This window comes from Acartia tonsa, chromosome 10 (assembly GCF_053477335.1).
Source record: "Acartia tonsa isolate MP-2025a chromosome 10, ASM5347733v1, whole genome shotgun sequence".
NCBI classification, from domain to species: Eukaryota; Metazoa; Arthropoda; class Copepoda; order Calanoida; family Acartiidae; genus Acartia; species Acartia tonsa.
The window spans coordinates 15633705-15659922 of NC_137269.1; the positions used below are offsets into that span (position 1 = coordinate 15633705).

General features: G+C 32.3%; 3 protein-coding genes across 3 annotated transcripts in view; 2 read left to right on the top strand and 1 right to left on the bottom strand.

Moving 5' to 3' along the window:
• The first annotated feature begins 544 nt into the window (after nucleotides 1-544).
• LOC145330451 (uncharacterized) lies at nucleotides 545-12006 on the top strand. The gene is made up of 13 exons (XM_080175085.1): nucleotides 545-680; nucleotides 760-801; nucleotides 2796-2846; nucleotides 7074-7130; nucleotides 7834-7912; nucleotides 8278-8333; nucleotides 8895-8956; nucleotides 9942-9969; nucleotides 10052-10142; nucleotides 10411-10463; nucleotides 11117-11152; nucleotides 11569-11678; nucleotides 11995-12006. Exons 1-13 carry the CDS (start codon nucleotides 545-547, stop codon nucleotides 12004-12006), a joined length of 813 nt encoding a protein of 270 aa, XP_080031211.1.
• On the top strand, nucleotides 11944-17872 carry LOC145329531 (uncharacterized). Its single transcript, XM_080173753.1, has 7 exons — nucleotides 11944-12054; nucleotides 12477-12513; nucleotides 13134-13190; nucleotides 13449-13507; nucleotides 13923-13971; nucleotides 14196-14273; nucleotides 17709-17872. The coding sequence occupies exons 1-7, from the start codon at nucleotides 12018-12020 to the stop codon at nucleotides 17767-17769; spliced, it is 378 nt and encodes a 125-aa protein (XP_080029879.1). The 5' UTR covers nucleotides 11944-12017; the 3' UTR covers nucleotides 17770-17872.
• A 124-nt stretch (nucleotides 17873-17996) lies between these two features.
• The window catches only part of kuz (zinc-dependent metalloprotease kuz), a 52301-nt gene continuing 44079 nt past the window's right edge, over nucleotides 17997-26218 (bottom strand). Inside the window, exons 21-27 of the mRNA XM_080173752.1 lie at nucleotides 25398-25470; nucleotides 23800-23931; nucleotides 21825-21939; nucleotides 21356-21587; nucleotides 20606-20898; nucleotides 18582-20368; nucleotides 17997-18175 (exon numbers count right to left, since the gene is read on the bottom strand). Of these exons, the coding sequence (XP_080029878.1) occupies nucleotides 20862-20898; nucleotides 21356-21587; nucleotides 21825-21939; nucleotides 23800-23931; nucleotides 25398-25470 (589 nt within the window). The 3' untranslated portion in view covers nucleotides 17997-18175; nucleotides 18582-20368; nucleotides 20606-20861. The remainder of the gene's footprint in view (nucleotides 18176-18581; nucleotides 20369-20605; nucleotides 20899-21355; nucleotides 21588-21824; nucleotides 21940-23799; nucleotides 23932-25397; nucleotides 25471-26218) is intronic.

Below are 26218 nucleotides of genomic sequence, written 5' to 3' on the forward strand. Positions count from 1 at the left end.
AGGTAAAAATAAAAAATAGAATTTTTTTTAAGGGTTGGAGGCCAACTCATAAAACAAAATATGCATCTTTTTGAATGTTATCACATATTTAAAGAAAAAACATGCATATTTTATTTCAAAAGCTGACCTCTCACTCTTGAAAAAATTTTTTTTTTTAATTCTTACCTGTCCAGAGACCACCTTGAGGCCCGGAGCTCCGGAACCTGGAGGCCTATCCAAAAAATCTTAAATCTGGGGGAAATTCATCATATAAGAATGATTTTATCTTTAATAACCTATCCTCTCAGTCCAAAGATAAAGCCTATACACCAGTTTTACGCAAATGTGTCAAAACTTCCCCCCTCCTCCTTTGATTACACAGCATTTAAACATCTTTTATTGAATTTGATATTTTGGTTAGTAAGTTATGTTAATCTTAGTAATACAGCTAATAATAGAACTTTAAATGTATTTATTATTTTTGTTCAGTTGTTTTTAACTGGGTACGATTTAGCAATACAGCCTGTAATACAACTCATGCAGAATCTACAAACACAACAGGAAAATGTTCAGAATAAATAAAGATTATTGTATTGCGGTCTTTTTTTCTGAAAATGGATATCAAAAAGTCAAAAAAGGCCCCAAGAACTTGAAAAAAGTGGAACAATTGGTCCAGCCATATGAGAGATCTTATAAATCAGGCAGTCTGATGACTGAATATTTCTTAAAAACTAATCTTATTTACAATATTGATAAAATTGAACTTTAACTCTGGTAAAGAAACTGGGATATGTTATACACAAGAAGAATGTGATTCCAGAGGTATAGTTTTTAGGAGTGGGGACAAAACCGCGACAAACAAAACCGCGACAGGGACAAAACCGCGACATAACAAAACCGCGACAGTGACAAAACCGCGACATTGCAAAAAAATCTATAATAAAAAAATCTTAATGCTAGAAGGTTATGGCCGCAGAGCTCGGCCCCCTGGCCTGCCTAGCCGCGGGCGCTCGGCCCCCTTGCCTATAACCTAACCTATATGTTTAAATGTTTAATGTACATTAACTTATTTATAGTTTAGAATTTCGTGGATTTTACAAAAAGGGGTTGGTAGATTTTTTTCAAATTTTTAAATGTTTTTACAATAGTTAGGTTAGGTTAGGTTATGGGCAAGGGGGCCGAGCGCCCGCGGCTAGGCAGGCCAGGGGGCCGAGCGCTGCGGCCATGTATTTCTACAAAAAAAAATCCTACATAATTATATTTCTGTTATTTTTTAACTGTCGCGGTTTTGTCACTGTCGCGGTTTTGTCACTCGCGGTTTTGTCCCTGTCGCGGTTTTGTCCCTGTCGCGGTTTTGTTTGTCGCGGTTTTGTCCCCACTCCAGTTTTTATTAGCGCAGCTACTCTCCAGCTATGGTATCTTTGTTCCCAAAGTTTTTCAAGACTGTATTCCATTTCCATACTACATCATCAGTTTTATCATTTATATTTGTACATTACTATAAAAAAAACTTAAAATTTAATTTGATATTCGTAGATTGATAATTTTTTTCTTGTTTTTGCTTACTAATGTTATTTATCTTTTGTTCATTACGAAACGTTAAAATTAGAAAACAATACCTTAGTAATAATAACTATTGATAAAATTAGGTTAATATTAAAAAGGTCTTTTTAATTTAACAAAAAGGTTTTGTACTTTTGTAAGAAAAAAATTATATTATTAATGTTTTGTTTAACCTTAGTGTAAGAATAATTTATAAAATTTATTTTAATATCTGTCAAATAAATAAGGCTTTACACCCAGCTTCTACATTTATAAAGTAAAGAGATGTGTAATAGAGCCAAATATTTAGGAATTAAAAAAAACAAAAAAGATTTTTTGTCTGAACTAAAAACAAGGATAGTTGTATCTATAATTAGTAGCGCAGCTTAACCTTAATGGTTTAGTAGGTGACAAAATTGGAAAAGAATATATTTCTAGAGTAAATACGCTACAAAAAATATTATAGATAGTAGCATAGTATCTTCCCCCAGAAAATGTTTATAAATAATACAGTTACTAAACTACCCAGGTCATACCGTTTTAATAAAGGAATCTCCATTCTCCATGCATACCAGAGACTAACCATGTCAAAGATGAGCAATACGTTACTTTGGTTATGAAGGACAAACAACACATCTTATTGTAGAAAGTCTTATCAACATAGCATTCATTTTTAAATTTAAGTTAACTTCGAATTTCTATTGATAAATGAAAAATAATTGGACAAATGGCAAAATCATATAAAATTTCCTAGACATAAACTGAATAATCAGAATATAAATGTATAAGAGTCGAAGCAAAATTGTAAGTAAATTTGTTGAAAATAATGTTAATGGACATATTTACTTTTTTAGGACTTGATTATAGATTTGCTTCGCTTATAACATTATACTTTGTTGTCCCAGGAATCAACATACCAAAAATCAGATCAATCGGATGATTAGATCACATAGAAATTTGTTGTTAAAAAAGTAAAAAAATCAACATGTTTAAAATGGACGTATGGACTTTCTTGTAATGATTATAGAGTTGCTACGCTTTCCAAATCGTACCTAACTACTAAAGGAATCAGCATGCAAAGTTTAAAATCGATAGGACAATTCTAACATGCCTAATTTAACGAAAAAAACTATCTCTCTGTGACGTACGGACCGACCCTAAATATAGAAAAGCTTCGCTTTTAAAAATATTTAAGGCTAAGGAAACCTTAAACTGTTTTATCGTCCACTGCCCTATTCCTGTATCCCTAAATGTTTTTAGCTAATTTTCTTTAGGTGGAACTCAAACAATATCTTGTGCTGCTGGCTTTGGAACTTGTTGTTTGTGTAAGTTCTATTTATAACTAAAGCCTAAAATAACAGGATGTCTATCTGTTTATCTGCTTGTCAAATAAAATCTCTAAAACAGCAGTACAATCCTAATCTCACTAAAAATGTCAACTATTTTGTTATAAACAAAAAGATTATTTATCTTTCATACTTTGATGTAATATATAGATAACCCGTAACAGTTAGGCCCCTTCCAGACAATTATTAGTAATATAAAAGCTTTCTTCCCACTACTATTTTAGCTTCAGATAGAGCTAGAAACTTCTAACTATAACACACCAGCTTTACCCAACAACCAACTAAGATAATTTCTTATTCCATGCCAATAACTAAATTAACTCGAAAATGTATTCGTAAAGGTTTTGTGATTCGGGGGGCAACACTTAATTTAATGACGACCTGTATATCTTTCCCAAAATATTATTTTGCTTGTTGGTTATCTCTTGTTGTTGTTGTTGTTGTAGCCTGGCGCAGCTCTCACCCGTTATCATCGAATTCTCGGCCATCAAGGAGGCCAAGGAATCTGGCAGCTTCAACTGGTTTAGTCCAAAGGTCACGAACTTTAGGTCTGTAGGTTTGGCCACACAATTGAATAGATGTTTAGAGGTGTGTGGCTCTAACTGGCAATCTGGGCAGATATCTTGCACATCATTTCTAATTCTGGACAGGTAGCTGTTTAGCATAGAGCTATAGCCTGACCTTAATTGAGACAATTTAGTGCGAGCTTTTCTGGGCAATTTTCTCTCTGAATCATCAATTGCTGGTGCAGGAGTGTTGAGGACAGGGTTAACTGCTTGGTTGGATATTGTTCTGGCAACGCTATCTGTGTGTATTTTCTTTAGTAACTTTTTATGGTTTTGTCCAGTGTGGTTGTTGTTTTTGGTGAGTTTTTTGATGTATTTACCATGTTCTGTAACTAAAGTGTTCTTCATTTTCCGTGGAGCTCTGTGATTGAGGTTTATAGTATTAGGATGTGTCTCTTGTTGTGTGTTGAGTAGAAATTGGCGGGAAAGCATTTCACAATGATCCTTGACAGGCATCATCTTGCTTTCTGAATGTAGATGGTCTTGACTGGTCATTTTAACACATCCAAGGGCTGTCCTCAAGGCGGCATTTTGTGCTGCTTGGAGTTCTTGCCATTTACTATCACATACAGAGGGGCTCCAGATAGGGCTGCAGTAGTTAATAATAGATTGTCCTACAGCTTTATATGTTGGTATTAGCACTTCTTTATCTTTACCCCAAGAAGTACCTGCCAGGGCTTTGAGAATATTATTTCTGGAGTGTACTTTGGTTTTAACGTTGTCCGCATGGTGTCTGAAAGTGTGGAGATTGTCAAATGTGACACCCAAGATTTTTGGTTGTTTAACAGTGGGGACTTTGTTGTCGTTGATAAAGATAGGAAGTTCTGTGTTAACTTCTCCTGGAGCTGTTGTGAAGATGGTTGCTGTTGATTTTGGTGCAGATATAAATAGATTTCTTTCTTTAAACCAATTGTCAAGTGTGTTTAAGTAGACATTTATTTCTTGGCATATTGGTTCAATTAGTGGACCAGATCTGGCGACAGTAGTATCATCTGCCTAGGTACCTAGTTTGGTTCCCTCTGGAGGTTGTGGCATCTTGGCCATGTACAAATTAAAAAGTACAGGTGAGAGGACTCCTCCTTGGGGGACTCCCTGGCGCATCTTTCTGTAACTAGATTTGGATCCTCTGAATTCTACATAAGTCTGTCTCCCCCTAAGGTAAGCACAAAGAAACCTTTTGATATTGTCATTTAGTTGGAGCTCTAGGATGTCTTCAAGGAGCAGGTCGTGATCAACTGTATCAAAAGCTCTAGATAAGTCGATGGCAATGGCAACTGTTCTGTTGACAGGTTTCTTTTGGTTGAGGCCGTTGGTTATTTTGATGTTTAGTTCTTGTAGGGCAGTTGTTGTTGAGTGTGCTTTACGGAAGCCATGCTGATGGTTAGCCAATTTTATGGAAGCTGAGATTTCTGGTAGTAAGACACTTTCCAGAGTCTTGGCCATAGGTGATAAGAGAGAGATTGGTCTGTAGCTGGAACCTTCATCAGCTGGTTTTCCAGGTTTAAGGAGGGGAATGATTCGGCCAACTTTCCAGATTGAAGGGATGGTGGCTGTGTTGACACATGTATTAAAGATGTTGGTCAAGAAGCGGATTCCCTTTGGACCAAGGTGTTTTAGCATAATCGGAGATATGTCGTCAGGTCCTAGTGCTTTGGAATTTTTAGCTTTCTTGATCGCCTCCCTAACCTGGGCTGTTGAAATTTTTACCTTAGGGTCTGCTGGTTCGACTTTCAGATGGCGAAGAACTTTACTAGACTTTTGTTTTGGTTTTTTGTCAGAGTGTGGTGTATATTGGCTGTTGAATTTTTTTGCTAGTTTCCTGGGGTTGTGATGTATTTTGTTGTTGAACTTTATTCCTTGGTTGTTGGGTTGTGGTGGTTGACTGTTAAGATTTTTGATGGTTGTCCACAGCTTTTTGGAATTTGGTTGACAACTGTCCAGGTGATCTTTCCACTTTTGTTGTTTATGTTCTCTGATCTTGGTATCTATGTTTTTGTTAAGATCTTTTAGTCTAGGATCTAAGGAATTTGATTTTCTGATTTGGTCTCTTTCTTCAATGAGTTTCATTGCTTCTGTTGGGATCTCATGAACAGTTCTCATGATTCTTCCAGCTGGAATGTGTTTCTTTGCAGCATTTATGATGGTTTTTCGAAGAAACTTTTCATCTTTGTGAACATTTATGTTGCGTGCATTAGAAAGAGCCTTTTCAGTTGCTTCAGTGAACTTTGACCAGTTGGCTTTGGCAAAGTTTATGTATAATTTGTCCTGTGATTTCCTCTTTTTCATGTCAGCTGTAATATTAATGAGGATTGGGAGGTGGTCTGAACTCATTTTTACTTCTGTTTTCCAGGTACTGGAGGCTAGAAGTGAGTTGGACGCTATACTAATATCTGGAGCTGTGCTGGTTCCATTGAAGATTCTTGTTGGTTGATCTTCATTAAGAATGCCGAATGGTTTATCAGCAATGGTATCAGCTAATTGATTCCCTCGGGCATCTGTGTTTGCCTCGGAATGCCACAATTCATGATGTGCATTCACATCACCTAGAATCATTGCATTCCCTTCAAGGTTGTCAAAGATTTTGTCAATGGGTGGGACATATCCTGGTTGGCAACTACTTTGAGGGGGTATGTAGATGTTGCGTATTTTTAGGTCACCATCCTTGCCAGGTATGTTTATTGTCAAGGTTTCCAGGTGGGGGTCATTGGCTAAGCTTGGTGGGATGTCTTCTTGTGTAGTTCTTTGCTTTAGGATGTTTTGATTTAGAGGTCAGTTTTGTTTCTTGAACTGCTGCGACTTTGATGTTGTTTTTGTCCAAGTGGTGGAGAAGTTCATCTAGTTTGCTATTGAGGCCATTAATATTATATTGTAGTATTGGGAAGTCTAAGTAGTGATGGGGGGTTGATGGTGGGGGAGGGGGTTGAGCAGGGGGGGTGGGGGGCTGTGGGGGGACGGGAGGGGGGACAGGAGGGGTGACAGGGGGGCAGCATGGACCTCTCCAGGTTTTAAGTTTCTGACGTTCTTTTGTTGATTTTAGGCCAGAGCATTTAACATGCAACCATTGATGGCAGTTGGTGGATTCTACGGCTGTTGGTGTTAGGGGTTTCGAGCATAGATGACATGGCCAGGGCGGACCTGGGTTTTGTTCGATACCAGCACGTATTAGTAAGAGCTGAATAAGGCATGCTGGTGTTGCCTTATCCTTTGTCGACCTAGTTAAAAACTCGAGGTAGCTGAGCAGGTTGCTTCATTGTCACGTGATTTAAAAAAGGACTGATGTAGTTGAAACTGCAGATGGTGGGTGGCTGGGCAGGAAATTGGTTGTTTTGGCTCTTGGCACAGGCGGTTGCTGGTGTTGTTGCTGTTGCTGTGGTGGAGAGGCGACGTAGACACGGCCAAAGTACTCTCCTTGGTTATCTCTTATTATTGCTATAGCACAGTAATTAAAGTCAAAACTTTATATCTGTTATGTAGACATGTAAGATAGGCTCCAGTTCATGATATGTTCGCTCATTCAATTTTGGTTACTTTTATTGATTGGTTGGTTCAAACTAGCAATTTCTAACCTTTTCATCCAATAAATTTGATTTATAGAAAGTTCAAATTCTGGTCATACAACAAAATATTAAATTAATTTTAGTCAGAGAATCTTGTTATGGCAGAGTAACAGAAAAAGTTTCTTACTTTTCAAATCCAGGTTAGTGAGTTTTCATTAGATATTAGATTATTTTCAAAGAGAACATAAGTTAATCATTATAACTAACTTTTTAAAAGCTCATTTTTATAGGTTAAAGGTCGACAAAAAAAAACTTACCGCTCCACACAATTACAATGAAAAGTCCTTAAAATGAAAATTAGTCCCTAAAGTTATAAAAAAAAATCATCCAGTTTATGCTAATTGCAAAACATGAAAACACATTAACAGTGAAATTGTTTTTATCCAATGTCCCTAGACTGTCTCCTGCTGGGGGCTCTTACCCTGCGTGGCTACCTATTACCCAAAGTAATAAACAAACAAACAAAAACTACTACTATACCTCACTCCTTGTTTTCAATCTTTTTAATTAAAGGTGTAGGAGTGAAAACTCCTACATATCTCATAACCTTCCTATGATTCAGAGAGAGAGGGGACAGTGGGATGATGTTTAATACACATTACACAAGTCCCTAAAGTCCTCTAATAACGTTTTCTTAATCGTTAGCTTAATAACTTTGGGGACTTCAGTGATTCTGATTGGTTGATTGATTAAGTTAAGTGTTCAAATGTTTCAACCAATAATTTTAATCTTCAGAAGAGCTAATTTTGTTTATCATCATTTGGGATGTATAGTACATCAATTTACTGGTCATTGTCCTATCCCCTTTTATCCCTGGCGGCTATGATTATAAATTTTGTTCAGGTTGGCCGTTGACTAACACCTCTCAATCTTTCTGTACATTCAGTGTTGTTGTTGAAGATCCAGATATTTGTCAAATTAGGTAAATTTTGACCAACTTTTGCCAATAGAATGAAGGAATGTTAACTTTTTCCAGTTGGGAACAAGTAATGACTTTGAATTTCTGCATGCTTTTTTTGCAGTTCTCTAAGTATGTACTAGTTTTTAGTAGCGAAGCTACTCTATAATTTGAAATGTCCGTCTCTCCGTAAGAGACAGATCGATTCTTAGATTTTAAATTTTTCGTGATTTAAAGGTTGCGTGATTTTAAAGTTTTCGTCATTTCACTATTTTATCAAATATATTGGATGACACTGCTCTATAGTAAATTTATTCCCGATATCCATGCATAATTTTTAAGCTTCGCTACTTATGGATGTTGTCATCCTTGTTTATTTCACATTTTAGGTTAGATTTTGAAACATTCGAGCTTCCACCACCCTCCCTTACTCATTCACCTATAGGTAAATATTTAAGCTTACAATCTAAGTCAATTACATATTAATTATCATCTTAAAGTATAAAGGAGGATATCATACATTTCCTTTTTCCAATGTTCAAATCATGCATTTTTGTGTAGAAAAAAAACTTAAAGATTATTTAATTTAGTGCTTCACTATTTTTTTGTATCCATTTGCAGTTTTCGAAGGGGACTTTTTAGGAAAAACTGCCTTCCCACGGCTCCCCTCTTAACATAAGCAATGCTTCCCCTTCCCTCAAATGTCTAAAATGTTTTTTTTTTCCATCATTAAGTAAATCCTGAAACCCCTTTTTGAAATTGTGTAAAGTAAATCAAAATGCCCACCTAGACCAAAGTCCCCCGGAATAAAAAAACAGTATTCTGAAATCACTCTCAATTTGCTCTTTACTAATCATTTATACTTTCAGTAAAATTTAAAAAAGTATCTAATTTTGAATATTACAGATTAGACTGAGTAATTTTTCAGAGGGGAATAAATGTGCACTATAATAAATATTTGAAGGTTTAAAAACTATTTGTATTGACTGTAAAGATATATTTGTAGGTGACTGTGACAGTGATCGCTTAGCAATATTTACTGCACAACAAAATCTTGGATTATATCAGGTGACATTTTTGTTTATTAATTATGGGGTCTACCTGCCTTGTCAATGGGCTAGGCTGCTCCTAATGAGACTGTAACATCAGGCCTAACAACCAAGTCCAAATACTATTAGATAAAGTAACACCCAGCAGGCAACCAACCCTTTGATTGTACGACCTTTGTATTGAAGAAGTCTTAACTGTGCTTGTTAATGAGTTGAAGCTGTTGTTATTTGGCCAATGCATTCCTTTTACTTGAAAATGAAATATTTATGTAATTAATCTTTCTAAGCATCATTATGTACTTATATTTACGTCTCCAGTATGATATCATGGTCCAGTCTCGAATCATAAACCTTCTCTATAGGGGACACACACCATCTCTTGTCATTACCATTCAGAATCCCTTATTCCTGCAATAGATAAAGGTTGCTGTTTCCGGGCCGGAGGACCTACAAAAAGATACTACCACATTTGGGGAGGATGTATTCTGTGACTGTTTATGTTATTGTTTAGAAACTGTCAAATTTAATCCATTTGAGAATGGTAATGTGATATAAACAGAATCCAGAAAACAGTCAAACGGTCAAATTTATTCTATTTGAAGAATGATAGCCTAAATTATAATGGCTAGGTGATTACATTTGACCAATAACAGAATGCAAACTCCCCAATTTCATAAATAGCCAGTGTAAATTTCCGAAAAGGGAGGGAAGGGAGGGTTAATTGAAGAAATACCTTAAATATCTGAAAAATGTCACAATATAACTTATTGTGTCTATCGATATAAAATGAGTGAACTATTACATACATTTTCCAGTTATTTAGGTTGGTATTTGAGATAGTGGTCCCCAAACGATTGAAATGTTCATTCCAATCGGAAAAACAAGAAGATCCGCGCTATTGTTATGCTAATTGCCGCGGGTTTTTATGGAGGGCAATTATTAATGTCTATATTGTAACTGTTTTTTAACAAAACTTAAGTAAACAAGCATTATTTTACATTTAGGGCAATACTGTGTGTGGAAATTTGACAGGTAAAATATATTCATTCAAATATATATATATTTTGGTATTTTTAACTTTAGCAAAGTATTTTTACTTGAAATATTTTGTAAGGTCAGCACATATATGTTCCTGTGGACGCTACAACAGCCCATGATCCTGTTAGAATATTTGCTTTTGTTGGGTCTAATGGAGATTCCTATAGGTAAATATAGAAGCTTGGGACGTTGTCGTTTCTACAACTGGCAGAAATAGAGCGGATGTTTTTTTTGTCAAATTGTTTGTTTGGATGTAAATTTGACAATAATTTGCTAAATATAGGTATGCTGACAAATATACATACATCTAACACTGGCATTTATATCAAATACCAGGCCATATAGTCGACTTTAATTAAATATTGTGGTTATATAATTTTTATTTTTTGTTGTTGATATAACAACAGCACCGTGTCCTATCTTTTTATCATTCAGATGGAATATTAAATCAACAATGATAGACTGTTCCAAAGAGAGCGAATTACGAGGTAAATTTTGTTTGTTTGTGGTAGCGCGTTGACTCCATAACTTGAATATGTCTGTACTAGTCTGAACAGCTGCATTTCAGAAGCTTTTTATAGTGCCTATAAAAAAATGAAGTCATAATGGCCTACCATTGGTAATTTAGTCTTTGTTTTTGGCCTATCATTGGTCATTTGAATTGTATTACGTAATATTTAGGCACTATAAAGAGCTTCGCATTTCACTCTTAAAAAGCTTTTTAGATGAACCTGCTCAGTGCTCACATATGCAAATGTAAATGTTGCAAACAAAATTAATTCCGTTACTAAGATAGTGACGTGTAGTATAATAGAACAAACAGTTAAATCTACTAATAATGTGTATTAATCCAATTACATATAATTATATAAAATAGGTATAATATCTATTACAACACTTTAATCACTTTAGGTCTGTGTCAGATCGCAGAGCAAATAACCTTGCTCCGAGAAAGACAACACAAGACTAAAGCTATATTTATCAAGTACATATAGTTCTCTCAAGGCAGAGAGAAATGTACTTTATATTACAATAGCTAAACCGTCCTCAGACATTTTGTCATTAATCTACAATTACTAGTAGTTTTAGTTTTAAAAAGATGCGTTTATTTCTAATTGTTAAAATTTCTGTTAAATTTCAGCACCGGATGGATGTTTACAATACTTCACTGAACCAAGTATATATTTATTTATAAACTATATTTATCGCATCTTATATTTTCCGCGGATAGAATAAAGAAAATTTTATATGACTGGTTCCTATCCCGGCCAACAAAAAAGAAAATAAAAATGCTAGATTAATAAAAATATATATTGAAAAAGAACTAGAATCAATATATACCAGCTTGGCGTCTTGCTGCTTTGTTTGCATATGAAATGCCTTTTCCATTAAAAAATTGACCACACGCAAGTCCTTAACTTACATATTGGGTAGGACTTCAAATAAGGTCCTGTAACTAAGTTGGTTGTCTGTAAGGTATTACACGACGATCTTTCTTAGGTCTTTAAAAAGAGACACGGATTACATACAATAAACCTCTTACTTTAAGTAAGTATCAAGCGCCCTAGAAAAGTCTGAGAAATTAATTTTCAGATGGAGAAATTGAAAGCCTGAATTATGGGTCTGGAGCTGGCAGCCCCTACCTGGCAGGCACACAGTATCATGTCTGTATCAGGAGACAAACTGGCACCTGTGGTGTTAAGGCAAGGAGACTAGTTGTCTTGGGTTTTGATATAAGAAAAGACGTTAACTTAAACATTTGTCAACATTTGCACAAAAATTTATCTTAAAGGGCGTTTTATCGTATTTTCACAGTAGCTTATCTATTTATAGCCCTTTGCAGTGAGGGGGAGGGGGGGCTCTTACCCTGCGGGGCAATCACCTATTAAAATCTACTATGAAAATACGACAAAACGCCCTTAAAAAGCGTTGTCACGAAAGGGACTATACCATAATATTCTACTTTTGATTTGAATGATTTATTTTTGCTACCTGCCAATCAATGTTTATTTTAGCTAGAGTCCGAAGTAGGTAATTTTGTGATGAACAGTAACTTGGCCAATAACAATGTGCTACCAGGTATACCTTTTGTCTAGTATAATTATATGTCAGCCAATAGATTTTTTAATAAGTCGAAATAAATAATGTCCACAGTTTTTATTGAAAAAGATATGTCAGCCTTGACCATATAGAGTATAGACGACATAAACATAAAAATAGTAATAAAGCAAATTGTAAAATAGTTTTTTTATCGCAGATATAAAAATGTACAATCTAAGATTAAAACCAGTTTTGTTAACCCCGAGATGCAGAAGGCATGGGTTAACAAAACTGGTTTTTATATTCGTAGAAAACTGGATATAATACGATATGATACATGATTTTTGAGTGTGGCTGAGAATCAGTTCTTATCCACCGGGTATTAATCGGTTTTAAAGCCGTACTGGAAAATATTTTTCTTTAAAAAATCTTAATTCATTTTAAAACATATGTGATAATAGGTGATGGATCAATGTGTTTATCAGCAGCTACAAATAGGTAAATGAGATCAAATTAGTATTTTTTTTATAATTTAAAGCTGTTTTTATATTTTTTGTCTGTAGCTTAAGATTTCGATAACTACTGAACAGTGTGATATTCCTTTTTTAGAGAAGCTACTTATCAACCCAGGAAAGGTTTATAACAATTTTGGAGAAGGTTACCTTCCCCCCCCCCCCCCCTAGTATAATCACACCTTGCACTTAAAAACGTATTATCAGTTTTTACTTTTAATAGCAAAATTGAAAGTAGAGGGTCGACTTCCCCCACATCCCTTCCCTCAAGTGCTCTTAGAGGCCTTTAGGGGCGAAACCGTTAGAAAGCAATAATAGTTATTTCTCGTATCGTATTATAAACGGCTTTCCGCGGATATAGAATGTACAATTATAAGATTGAAACTAGTTTTTTTGGCCCCGTGGTGCCGAAGGCACCGGCTAAAAAAACTAGTTTTTATCTTATGATTGTACATTTCTATATTCGTAGAAAACTGGATATAATACGATGCTAGACATAGTTTTTTCGTATTCATGAGAACCGGTTCCTATCCACCGGATTCGAATGAATACGAGAAATAGTTTTTATTTTTATATTTACAATGGATATAGTTTTTCTTGGTTTAGTTCTAATGATTACATCTCAGCCCTTGGTGCTTCTTCAATACTTGGAACATCAGCAAGGTCATTTTTATTCAAAGCTTTTCTATAATAAGCCACAATGTATATGGAATGGACTTAAATAAGGTTGTGACGTTCAGTTTCTCCTTTGTAAATTTAGAAATGTACCTACGCATTGTTTCTATTTAAAACTATTGTTTTTTTTACACCTGGAAACATGAAATAGCCATAAAGCATATTTGTCAGAATCTATGTTCCCTGTCCTTTTATTAAGATTTCTCCTGCAGCTATTTACTGATATTTTCTAAATCATATTTTTAGAGTAACTGATGCTTTTTATTGCGGGGGAAGCAACACATCTACTTTTAACGCTGTAACAGGTAAAATACATTCACAAGAAATTGATGCAATTTATTTCTAACTAAAATCCTACCAAAATGTGCCTGAAATGCTGGAAAATCAACAATATAAATTTTTAACCAGTTTAAGTGCACAAATGTATAGACGATAAATTGATAAACAACCCAAATTATGATAAACAAAATTGCCCCTTTTCCAATAAATACCTATTTAATAAAAGTCTCTAAAGTTTTTGAGCCAACTTTGGAAAGCAGTATAATTACAGTGCAAATATACACTAACTTAACTTTGGGCTCAATCCCATAATATTTTTTGAGCTATAGCCCAGGCGTTAAAGTTTTCTAATTTCTAAATATTCCCTTATATCTAACCTGTGAAATCAATAGGATTTTGCCTTTTGTGTTTGTGATCGTAATTAATATTGTTTTAATTTAGTTATGGGAGGACCATTTGTGTTTCTTGTTCATACTGATGATGGAGTCAGGTGGGTTATTCTGAACTTATATTAGCTAGATTTTGATAAGAAATTGTTCAAAATAGCCCCGCATGGTAAGAACTGCCGCAGTGGCTTAAAAATGTTTATCTTAATAATAAGTAATAAGGGGGAGGGCTTTCCAGTGCAGTGGTCCAAAAATAAGTTTGAGGAAAACACATACAACCCTTTTGAGAATAGAAAAATTCGCAATTCTAAAACTTTTAAATATTTAGATATTCTACTGGAGAATTAGTAGAACCAGCTACGAGTATAAATAATACAAGTCTTCAACAAGATATTATTAATCAAAGGTAGGAAACATCTTACAGGACAGATTTAAATCCAGCGAAAGCCGTGCTATATTCAAGACATTGAGTCAAATCCTTTACAATTTTCTAGGATAGTCTAGGGTTTCCTTATCGTTGTGTTTATAGATGTAAGCCATAGGAAACAAACTTCTAGGCTAGCTTAAGAAATTTTGAAGGATTAGGCCCATTGATAATTGAGGTAATTTCTTCTACTGCTTTGTTGTAATATACAGACTGGCCAGCCAATTTTGAAAATAAAAAACGTACATAACGTACACAAAAAAATACGTTACGTACATAAAAAAAAGTTAAAAAACGTACAAAAACGTACATTCCTAATAAAAAATAAGTTAAATAATTTCCTAGTTACCTAATATCAATACATTTAAGTCTACTAGCAGCTACCTGTAATGGAGAACCATAGCGAACTGACAGACACAAGATATCCTATTATTCTATTTAAAAGAACTAGCGTCTACGCTCCTAAAGGCCTCTAGGGGCACTTGAGGAGGGGAGAGTTGAATTCAATAAAAAAACATGGATGACAACATACATAAGAAGCGAAGCTCAAAAGTTATTTATAGACATCTAGAAAAAAATTAACTTAAAATCAGTGAGCAATTAAAATTCATTTTGGGGGGAGGAGGTAGTTTTTTACTAAAGTCAATTTCTCTTGGGAGGGTGGATGGTGATACTCTTCCCCAAAATAGTTATAAAACTTCCAAAAACCTATGAGAAGCTATCCTGTTAAGGAGAACCATATCGGTTCAGTGGTTAGCGAGATTCTTTGGTTCAAACAAACAGACATCCTGTTATTATGTACAAAGTATATCCTATTATAAGGACCAGCGAATACGCCCTTAGAGGCCTCTAGAGGAACTTGATTAGGGGGGGGGGGGGAGTTGAATTAAAAACCCATTTTTTTTTATTTAAAAATAAAAAGTAAAAAACAAGGATGACAACATCCTTAAGTAGTGAAGCTCAAAAGTTATGAATGGAAATCTGGGAACTATATAAACTATAGAGTAGTGTCGTAAAAAATAAGCATTTAACTTATTTAAATAAATCACAAAACCTTTTAAAAATATATAATAACGTGAAAATCTAGGAATAAATTCAGTCCCCCAACCAAAAAGCAAATCTCAAAGAAATTTAGTGGAAGTATTAAGAATGAAAACTAAACCAATCCCTGAAAATTACAACCGTCTATCAGGAATATGAGTAGAGAAAATCACAAAAACCTATACATCTAGGAATCGATCTAGCACTGCAACAAATAGACAAAACTTAAAGAAACTTTTTGAAAATATGTAGAATGTGAATTTATTTATTCCCTGAAAATATCAGCCGTCTATCTTGAATAGAAGTCGAGAAAACTATGAAAAAAAGAAAATCTAGGAATAGATCTAGCACCCCAACCAAAAGGCAAATCTCAATGAAAATATGTAGAATGTGAACTTATTCCATCAAAAAACAGGAGCCGAGAAAATCACGTTTCTCCGATAGCATAACGGACTGACAAAGTGATTATAGAGTAGCTTTGCTAATAAATTTTTTAATGAGGGAGGGGGGAGTAGACCACCCCCCTTTTCTGATTTCAATTATAAAAAGAAAGAGAAAATAGGGGAAGGGTGGTGATTTTTTCTAAGAGTAATTTCTCTTGCGAGGGTGGTTGTACCCTCTCCCAGGACCTATGAGAAGCTACCCTGTAAAGGAGAACCATTTGGTTTAGCGGTTAGCGAGAACCTTCGGTACAAATAAACTGACAGAGAGACATACATCCTGTTATTACGTACTAAGTATATTCTATTAAATAAAGTAGCAAGTTTTTTGTCTGATGCTTAAGATTTTCATAACTACTTCATACAGTTACCGAGATGGTTTTAGGCTAATTTTCTACCATTTTGAATACAGGTTCTTGAAGGGAAATGGAAGGACAGAGAAAATAGCCTACAACCTCACAATGATCATGTCGGTTCAGCAGTTAGCGTGATTCTTCGTTACAGAAAAAAAGGATTTATAGGATAAATATATAATAGGATATAGGGTTATTTTGTCTATTGCTAAAGATCTCAGAAAATACTAGTCTTTGATACAAAGTAAATCAATGCCCGTCTGTCTAAAGCTTAAGATCTTGGTAACCGCTGAACAGATTGGGTTCTAATCATCAGGAAATATATCTACTGGTCCTGTGGTAGTTTTAGGCTATTTTCTTAGAGTGTGGGAAACCCACCCCCCAAAAAAAATCAACCACCCCTCAATTTATTTTTGTAAACTAATACAAATCAGCGGGGTGGGGGAACCCCCACTGCACCCTGGTGCGAAGCCTAAATGAAAAAAATAATCACAATCTTTTTTTTTATTTTTTTTTTGACAAATTTCCAACAAACGATTCTATAAAAGAGGGGACGAAGCCTCTAGAGGCTAGGGGCGAAGCCTCTAATCCTAGTAGAAAGTAAAAAGCTTTAAGTGTCCCTCCCCCAAAGAAAATTGCAAAAAACCATCACAGGACTATTAGGTATATTCCATGAAGAGTAGAGCCCAATAGGTTCAGTGGTTACTGAGATATTAAGCTTCTGATATACAGACGGACAAGCAGACGGACAGACATCATTCTACTTTGTATTATAGATAATATACTATTTTTGTAATACTTTTTGTACAAATACAAATGAATATACAAATTGAAATACTTTTATACTTACTAGCGGCTTCGCCCCTAGCCTCTAGGGGCTTTGCCCCAAGAGGTTTGATCAAACCAATTTTTCGTAATTTAGATTTTTAAAAATAAATATAAAAAAAATTTCTTCGGGGGGGGGGAATTTTTTTATGGGGGGGGGGGGGTTGGTAGTCGACCCCACTATTTTAATTTTAGTTTTAAAAAGAAAAAGAATTTTATAACATATACCTATGCATAATTTACCTACATATTTTTGTTCTATAAAAATTGAAGATATTATTGAATTTATTTGATATAATACACCTATTGTTTTTGCAAAAATTTTCGTACAAAACATACAAATTACTTTTCTACTAATATTTGATTCTTATTCTTAAAAAAAAACGTAAAACGTACAAAAATACAAAATACGTTACGTACACATCTCAATATAACGTCCAGAACGTACTCAGATTCGATACGTAACGTACAAAACGTACACTCTGGCCAGTCTGAATATAATGTTGTCAGGATTTTGTTTGTCTGTTAATATCTCGCTAACCACTGAACCTAATCATCTTCACACTAGGCCGGAATTTAAAAGTTAGTTTGTTTTTAGTCTTTGGATGGTTCAATGCAATTTTATTGCCCTTCCTCCCTTAAATGTTAGTGGCGCAGCCAGGAACATCAAAGGGGAAGTAATTAAAGGGTGTTTGTTTACCCCCCAAAAAAACCGGTTTTAGAATAATTTTGATTAAATACATTATTTATATTTTCAGAGAAAGAGGATTTCGTCTTCAATACACTTTACAGCCTTGTGGATTCAACTTTTCTCCGTAACTATAGAGTAGCTGTCATTAAGATTAGATATATTTGTTTAATTCATTAAATTGTTAGGAATGTTAAAAAATGTCAGAATCTCAATAAATATCAAAATGAATTCACACCTCTTTTCCTTTTTCTTCTACTAGAGGGTACTAAATGGAACACTATTTAGTAATCTCTAAAATAACTTTTTAGTCCAAATGAGTAACTTAGCAAGACTGATGTTATAAAATGAATAAGTATCAAAATGTAATTACATTTATTTGAATAAAAGGAGAATGCTACATATTATGTAATTATAATGATAATAATCAAATTTATAAATTATAAAGCCTCTATTTCACTCACTATAGGCGACAATTGTAGCATTCTGTTATAGCCACACAATTAAATCACAAATTTTAGTTAAAAACTTTTGGCTCTCACGAAATATAATTATTCAGAATTTTTATTTATTAGGTAAATCAAAAAGAATTATTACTTTCTATCATAGAGGACTATTCATAAATGAGATTTTGTATAAAATAATCAGAAGTTTTTTGTTAAAGAGTAAATGCTATTGTTTATTTACTGTGCTTTGGACTTAAATATGACATTTGAAGATTTGTCTTTTTCTATGTTGATTAAAATCATTTTCCCTCTATGGATAGCCCTCTTCAAGATAAAGCAGAAAAATAAAAATTTAAATTTTTAAAAGGAGGGATGATTAATGTTGATATCTCGTATGAAAAATACCCAATAACCAAAATTTATTTTATCTTTCTTGAAAGAGTTTCCTTTGATCTACAAGATATTTGAAAAATCAAAACTCCCCGTTTATAATTCACTCTATTTAATATTTTGCATTATTCTGAATTATTATTCATTTAATTTTAGCTTTTATCACTGATATCAAATGATACATTATTTTTTTTGTATTGTATACATAAGAATAATAGAAAAGCTCTAAATATTTAATAAAAACTAATATTTTTCATATTACAATTTTTGCACTTTAAAAATCAGTCCGGGAAAAGTCACAAAAAAGCTTTTTTTAAGAACTAAATCAAAAAGCTCGAAAAAAGTTGAATTCATAGAAATTATAGATTTTTTTATGTAAAAAGAAACATAAAAATTGGCTCCTTGTACAGGAATTTGACAACTTTTAAAAGTTCTAAATAAAAAAGAGCTTAGTGGAATTAAAAACCTATTATGTAATATGTACCTAAAATATTAAATACATTTATTAATGTTACAAAGAGATCATTAAATATAATACCTAATAGGAAGAAAAATACAAGATCTTATAAAATTATTTCCTAATACATACATTTTTGTAAAAGAATATAAAATACATTATTAATTAAAAACAAGAATGAATTATCATAAAAGGGATAGTTTCACGAAGTGCATTTAAAAAAAAAATAGTGAACTGTAAGTTTTTTCTATTTTGAATAACGTAGTAGTGCATAATATAAAGTTATTGATTAAAATTAAAAGATTTTACCAGGGATTTTCCTTAAAAAATGAGTTTTTTATTTTCAACTTCGTTGCGTGTTATATATGGCAAAAACTTTTTTGTCATAAATACAACTTTAGATAGCATTTACTAGTTAATAGAACTTTAAACTTTTTATACAACAAAATACACATAACAACAAAGAATGACCAATAAAATATTCAGCATGGTACTTAGAGTAGTGATCTTTTTATATGTCTTAGTAGAATATATTAGGCATTTGATAGATATGATTGTGATAAAGAATTTTAACTTTGACCTGACCAAACTTTTTTTATTTGACAATATCTAAAAGAGTTAGTGATTTGCAACATAAATTACATGAGAATGGTCTTTTTATATATATATATGTTGTATGGTTAGCTGGTATTTCCGCGTGAGATAATGTGTATATTGTAAGAAAACCGGACGGTTTTCTTTATTTTTTTAAAAAGAATCTATAGAAAACCTGTCCTATAGTGAACCGGACGTTATTTTTATGTTTTTTAAGTAACTTGTCCCAAGGGGAACCCCTGTTCAATTTTTTTATAACTCTTGTGAAATATGTGAAAAAAGATTATCTAAAATTGGTGTTTTGGCTATACATATTTGGAAAAAAATAGACCATTCTCATGTAATTTATGTGGCAAATCTCTTTAACTTTTTTCGATATTGTCAAATAAAAAAAGTTTGGTCTGGTCAATGTTAAAAATTCTTTAACATATAATCATATCTATCCAATGCCTAATATATTCTACTAAGACATATAAAAGTTCACTACTCTAAGTACCTTAACTCTTTAAATACACTTCATAGAACTATCCCTTTATAATATGCCCAAAAAATTTTGAATCATTCGAATTTGATCGAAAATAAAATTCAATAATGATTCTTTTTTATTTGTTAATTGCATATTTTTTATGTGCAATAGTGACTTCAATTTTTCTAATTTTAACTCTATTCACACATTGCAATTTTATTAAGAGGTAAGATTTTTGAAAAATTGAGCTAGATTAAAACAAAAAAAAATTAATTTTAATAAAATGCTGTATTTTTTAAATAAAAAATGAAATAAACTGAGTTCTATATTTTTTTCTTTTTAAACATTGGCAAGTAGTTAGCTTTAGTAACAAATATCTTTTATTTTCTTTTTTTGCTTTAAAAAGCAATAAAAATAGCCTTACCCAATAATGAGAGATTTATAGTAATACTGAGCAAGGCAAAAATTACCCAATAAATTTTAAAATCATAGTTTTTGAAGCTGAATAAGTAAACAAGTTCTGAAGAATTTTAAGTTTAATATGGAGATAAAAAACAAAAGTAGAAAATTAAAGATATTTGTTATAATTTGATATCACTATAAAAAGTTGAAACCTAGCTACAAAATACACACACTTAAATAAAACACAATTATTAAATATTATTTATATTTCCAACTTATATAAATTGTGTTATAAATATTATTAATTGTCAGAATATTAAATTTTGTCATCACTTTATCACTGACTCACAATTTGTTTTGGAAGATTTATTCTAAATTGCATCTTTTTTTATATACTTATGACTTTTTAAAAAGCCAATTTATTGTTTTTATGCTTTTTCTTATGATACAAATTTTGTTTAAAAATGTTTATCTGCCCATATTTTTCATTTCTATTCGGCTTCCTCTGAAACAAAAGAAAATTTATTTAGTTTAACAGTATATGGATAACAAGAGGAATGTAGATTAGAGGGTTACTCGAGAACCAGTGGAGCTATAGGGAGCTAGTTTAAGACACAAAGCTCACTAAAAGCAGATGATTTAAAAAGGAAATAAAAAAATGGCCAGTTTTACTTGAAAATAAAGAGTAGGTTCAGATAGACAAAATTCGTCCTTTGTTAAGAATTAACATTATTGGAAGAAAGTTCCAATAATGGGATTGATATATTTCAAACCTATAGGATGATTTATTATGAAAACTCTTTCAAATAAGGTATCTAATTAAATATTTATCGTTCATTATTTTTGAAAACACAAAACAAGACATTGATAATTTTGCTCATTGGACAACCTCTAAAAATTGCGAATGGAAGCCTGGTGTGAAAGTTAATAAGAGAAGGAAAAATTTCTTGTAAATAATGTACCTGTTATTAGCACTACTGCTACATGCTGACCTAGCACCCCTGGATCCCCCTGCAGCACCTACAGCATGAGCCTCACCTCTATTCCTATTATAATGCCCCCTGCCCTCACCATACCCGTGTCCAGGGCCCCCCTGTGGTATAGAATATGCTGGAGGTGCCCCTCGGCCCCCCTGACTTGAGGAGGGAACCCCAACTGGGGGCGGACCAGGTCTTGATTGCACTGCTCCAGAACCTAAAATATATTTTTTTGGAGTTATTTCTTTTCCTATAAATTAGTTATGATGTTGATTATTGTGTCTTTTAAAATCTTATAAACGGCTTGTCCATTTGGTTATTCATTTTCAGTGAATCTAAATCTTTTAGTTATTTTTCGGTGGAGTAGGCCCCAAAGATATCATCATAGTTTCTCATATTAAAAACAAAAAAAACTAATAATTGTTGTATTTTTATTATATCATAAAAGCCTTACCTATCTGTGCAGAGGATCTTGGATGACCGCCTGACGGAGCAGCTGACCTGGATTGTGCTCCAGACCTGGAAACTGGAGCTGCCTGGCCTCCAGGAACTTGCTGGTGATGCCGCGGCTAAATATTAAAAATTATCTTTCAGAGAAGTTTCAATAAAAATTGATTAAATTGTTAAAAACTTGGTAATTTGTATACTTAAGTCAACCTTTTTTTTGTTTCAATTAAATTAAGGCTTTTAAATGACTTAATGATGAATATTTAGCAACATTATAGCAATCTCATAATTTTGTTCTCACTTTTTTATCTTTCCCGGTACTAATGTAACCTTTCTATATTCAGTGTAAAATCCATCAAAAATTAAAAATAATGTAATAAATTATAAAAAAAGAAAATGTTCATAAAACCTATTTAATGTTTATGCTCACTTATAAGAAAAAACATCAAACATGAAAAAAATATCATGCTAGCTAAAACAAAAAAAATGTTATTTTAAAACCCAGTTGATAAGTTTAGACTTTAGATAATGCTTCAATCCTGAAGACCAGAATGTTACATTGGACAAAATAACTTAACAAAGTATTCTATTCCTCCTCCTTCCTGTAAATAATACTGACTCTTAACTTTTCCACCAATAATTTAAATCTATATTTGGATTAATGATGGGGGTAATTATTGTCCTCTGGTTCATCCCTTAAAATCCCTGCTACAGTAAGATAAATGTAAAAATTAATAATGGATGAACAAATATAATTGAACATATTAATTCTTGATAGTATAGCTTCAGATAGAATGGGCAGAATTTAAGGACAAGAGACACCTATAAATCAAATTAGTTTGATAATTTACTTGTATTTAAAACTATTTAATTTTAAATTATTCAAATCCTAATATTACTAAAAGCCATAGAATCAGAATTGTTAGGAATCACTTGTCCTAAAATAAAATGCATTTCTGTCTTAGTAAAATGCACATTACAAAAATGTGACAAACAGAAAAATAATTAACAGAATAGGTATATTGTAACACTAACAAGCGAATCAATAATATCGTGTGCAATAAAAATATAAATACAACTTTAAAAATATGTATTCTTACATTTATTTATATTATGAAAATCAAAGAGTAAATTAATATAAAAAAAATGTGTATGAAAAAAATTAAAAGAGTGGTTGCACGAAGGGTATTTTGAACTTGAATTTAGTGAACTGAATATTTTTTCAGTTCAATAGTTTAAACTACATCAATAGGACATATATTTGAAAAAGTTTCAATTTTCTACCAGATAATTTAAAAATAGCAAGAATTGAAATTTTTGGGATATAGAACATAAATGACTGTCCTGTTTTCACAAAAACAGCATGATGACTTTTTGGTGGTGCCTAATTGATTGCTATTTATTGTAATACAAAATCATTTATGTTAGATGGTATTCTGGTAACTTATGCTTCAAATCATTTTTCTGAAATACACTTCATACAACTATCCCATCAGTTAGAAATTAAGTGGGATAAAATTACTTTCAAAGTTAATATTTGCTTTTCATAAATTTTTTTAGTATACTAATAATGTCTCGTATACATAACAATTTCATGAAGCTTTCATTGACTAGCAATTTTAAAAAAATGTAGAAATTAAAAAATAATAACATAACATAAAAATATAATATGCAAGCATTATGAAGTAACAGGATTTGTGTATTTATAAATATTTGGGGATATTGTCAGAGATGTTAAGGATTATAGCTTTGTAAATTCATTTCTACTAAAGGATAAAACATTCCAAAACAATTTGGTGTATTTTTCAAACAAGTGAAATTTTTTTCGCCAATTTTAGATATTTTCACCTATACTTAGCATAAATTACTGTTACTATAATTATAACAAAATCCCTACAAGTTTTAAAAATGAATTTTTGAAGCTAAACCTCTTCTCTCTAGAAAAAAATGAGATGTGGGGGGGGGGGGTGTTACACACAAACCTGGGGCATCTTATACTCCGCCACATTGTGTGGAGGTGGCTCAGGGAGTGGTGGCCCACCCATTGAATGAGGGTGGCCCCTCACTAAACCCCCATGTGAACCTCCTATGACCCAGGATCCAACATATTGGCCCTGGATAATAAATAAATGTTTCTTAACTTAATTGTCACAAAACACAATAATTAATATTTAAAAGAGGGACTTGCGCAGTATTAGCTAAGCATAAAGAAACAATGGGTCGCTTTTGAAGTTGTTCCGTACAGATTAAGCTGGTACTTCGTATATCCCCCTTTTATGTTTATGGTTGAACTAAACAATCACCAAACCTTTTACAAAACCAAACATTTTATTACATAATATATAAATACTTTGTATTGATTCATACTTTTTAATTAAAGACAAATCGTACTAATTCATATTAGAAAACTTAAATTTTGTCGAAATTATGAATTAATATTATTTACATACAAATATACCCTTTTTACAATACAATAGCTTAAATCAAACTTAATTTTACATATAAAAAAAATTGGTAGAGGATAATTAACATACCTAGTTCATATATCCTCCAATGCAACTTAAAATTTCTATTAATCTCACAGATAATTTTAATTATAATTAAAATTATCTTGAAACTAGAGAAGCATTTAAAATGTCCTTCAAACTATAAGCACAGACAAAGTTCAACATAAATAAAGGAAAGAGAAGTTCAAGATTTATGTTTTGCCTATTTTTTAGAATAATTAGGTTGTTTTATATCTCCGCCTTGAACCAAGTTTTGTGACAGTACTGTACTTGCTTTCAAAGTTATCAATGTAAGTAAATCAACGATAGGGGATACAAGATATCAGAAAATAATCTTATCATATGTGTTATCAGTAGTATAAGTAGTATACTTCAAAGTTCTGAAAATTACATTCATTATTCAACAAATTTTAGAACATTCATTTTGTTTAAATCATAGAATAGCTGCGTTACTAAAAATATCATATACCAAACTTGTTTATTTTTTGTATTATAGGTTTGTTTTGAGACTAAATCCCTGATAAATAAATGTATTCGTACACAACCATATACCCACTACAAACAAGTATATATACACATAGGGTAGGCTAAACATAGGTATTATGTGACTGTTAATTACAACATATTCATGGATAACTTTTTACTATGATAAAACTTTTAAAAACATTTTTATTAAGTGTATAAATATTGGAGGATTTATATACTTTTTAAAAATCCTCCAATAGTGGATCTAACAAACTGTATATTTTCTCTTGATTCTATATCTTAAACTTCACAGTTACTTATATACCAAACAAAACATATTTGAACTATCTACTACAAAGGGTGGGATGATTATTGTAGAGATCTCGTAATCAAGTTATGAAGCTTCATTGGCAAAGGTATTACGAGTCCAAATTGAAATATATATGATTCTCGATGGTCAAGAACCATTATTAACTGGTTTTAGTCACCATTTTGATTTCCTTATGTCAATTATTTAGCCTAAATATTTAATTCATTTCTCGACTCACAATTTCTCTCCAATAATCATACTTTGATTTCTTTGACAAAAACTATAAAATCCGGCCTACCTTTCGTCTCAACGTGCTCATGGGTCTGCTTAAAGTTTTTGTTATGTCTCTGTTCTTTGGCATCTTGGGATTGCTGAAAAAAAGAATAAACTAAAAATAAAAAATAAAGTATTCAAAAAAAATAATATCTTGGATATTAGTCAAGTTCCTAGCCCGCTAAAATCCACAAAATAATAGCTCACTTTGTCCCACTGTGTAAATAATAGTAAATATAATATGAATTGAATACTATGCATTACCTATCAAATTCAATTTAAGCATAAAAGTAAATACTTGTCATGAAATACCAACAAAACCCCGAATTTTACAGCCATAGATTGTAGTAATAAGTGTTTCTTTAAGGCAACAAGGAAAATCAAATTGATACCTATAAATGTTTTTTTCTCAAAACATAATCAGTTTATGATTTTAAGTTTTTATACAAAAAAAAATGTTCTAAAAAGTTACTTTTAATCCAATTGTATAATTATATCATATTTCAACTTTAAGCTTTTATTTTTGGAGAAAAAAAAAATATCTGAGCAAAAGAAATTAAAAGTTTAGCAGAATTTATGAAACATAGAGTTGTATAATTCTTTGTTTCCTTGAGTTGTTTGATATTGAATTATCAAAATGCACTTTTTATTTCCATTTCCTGTCTTACTCACTGACAATCTGTCCTAAACTTAACAGACAGGCGCGCAACATATTATCAGAGAGAGAAGGGACATACTGGTGCAAAAATTTATACCTAAAACTTAAATTAAATCTTAGGTTGGTTGTTACAAATTAGAAGTGTCTAAAAGTTTTCAACAGTTAATTTATCGTCCATTGCCTTATCC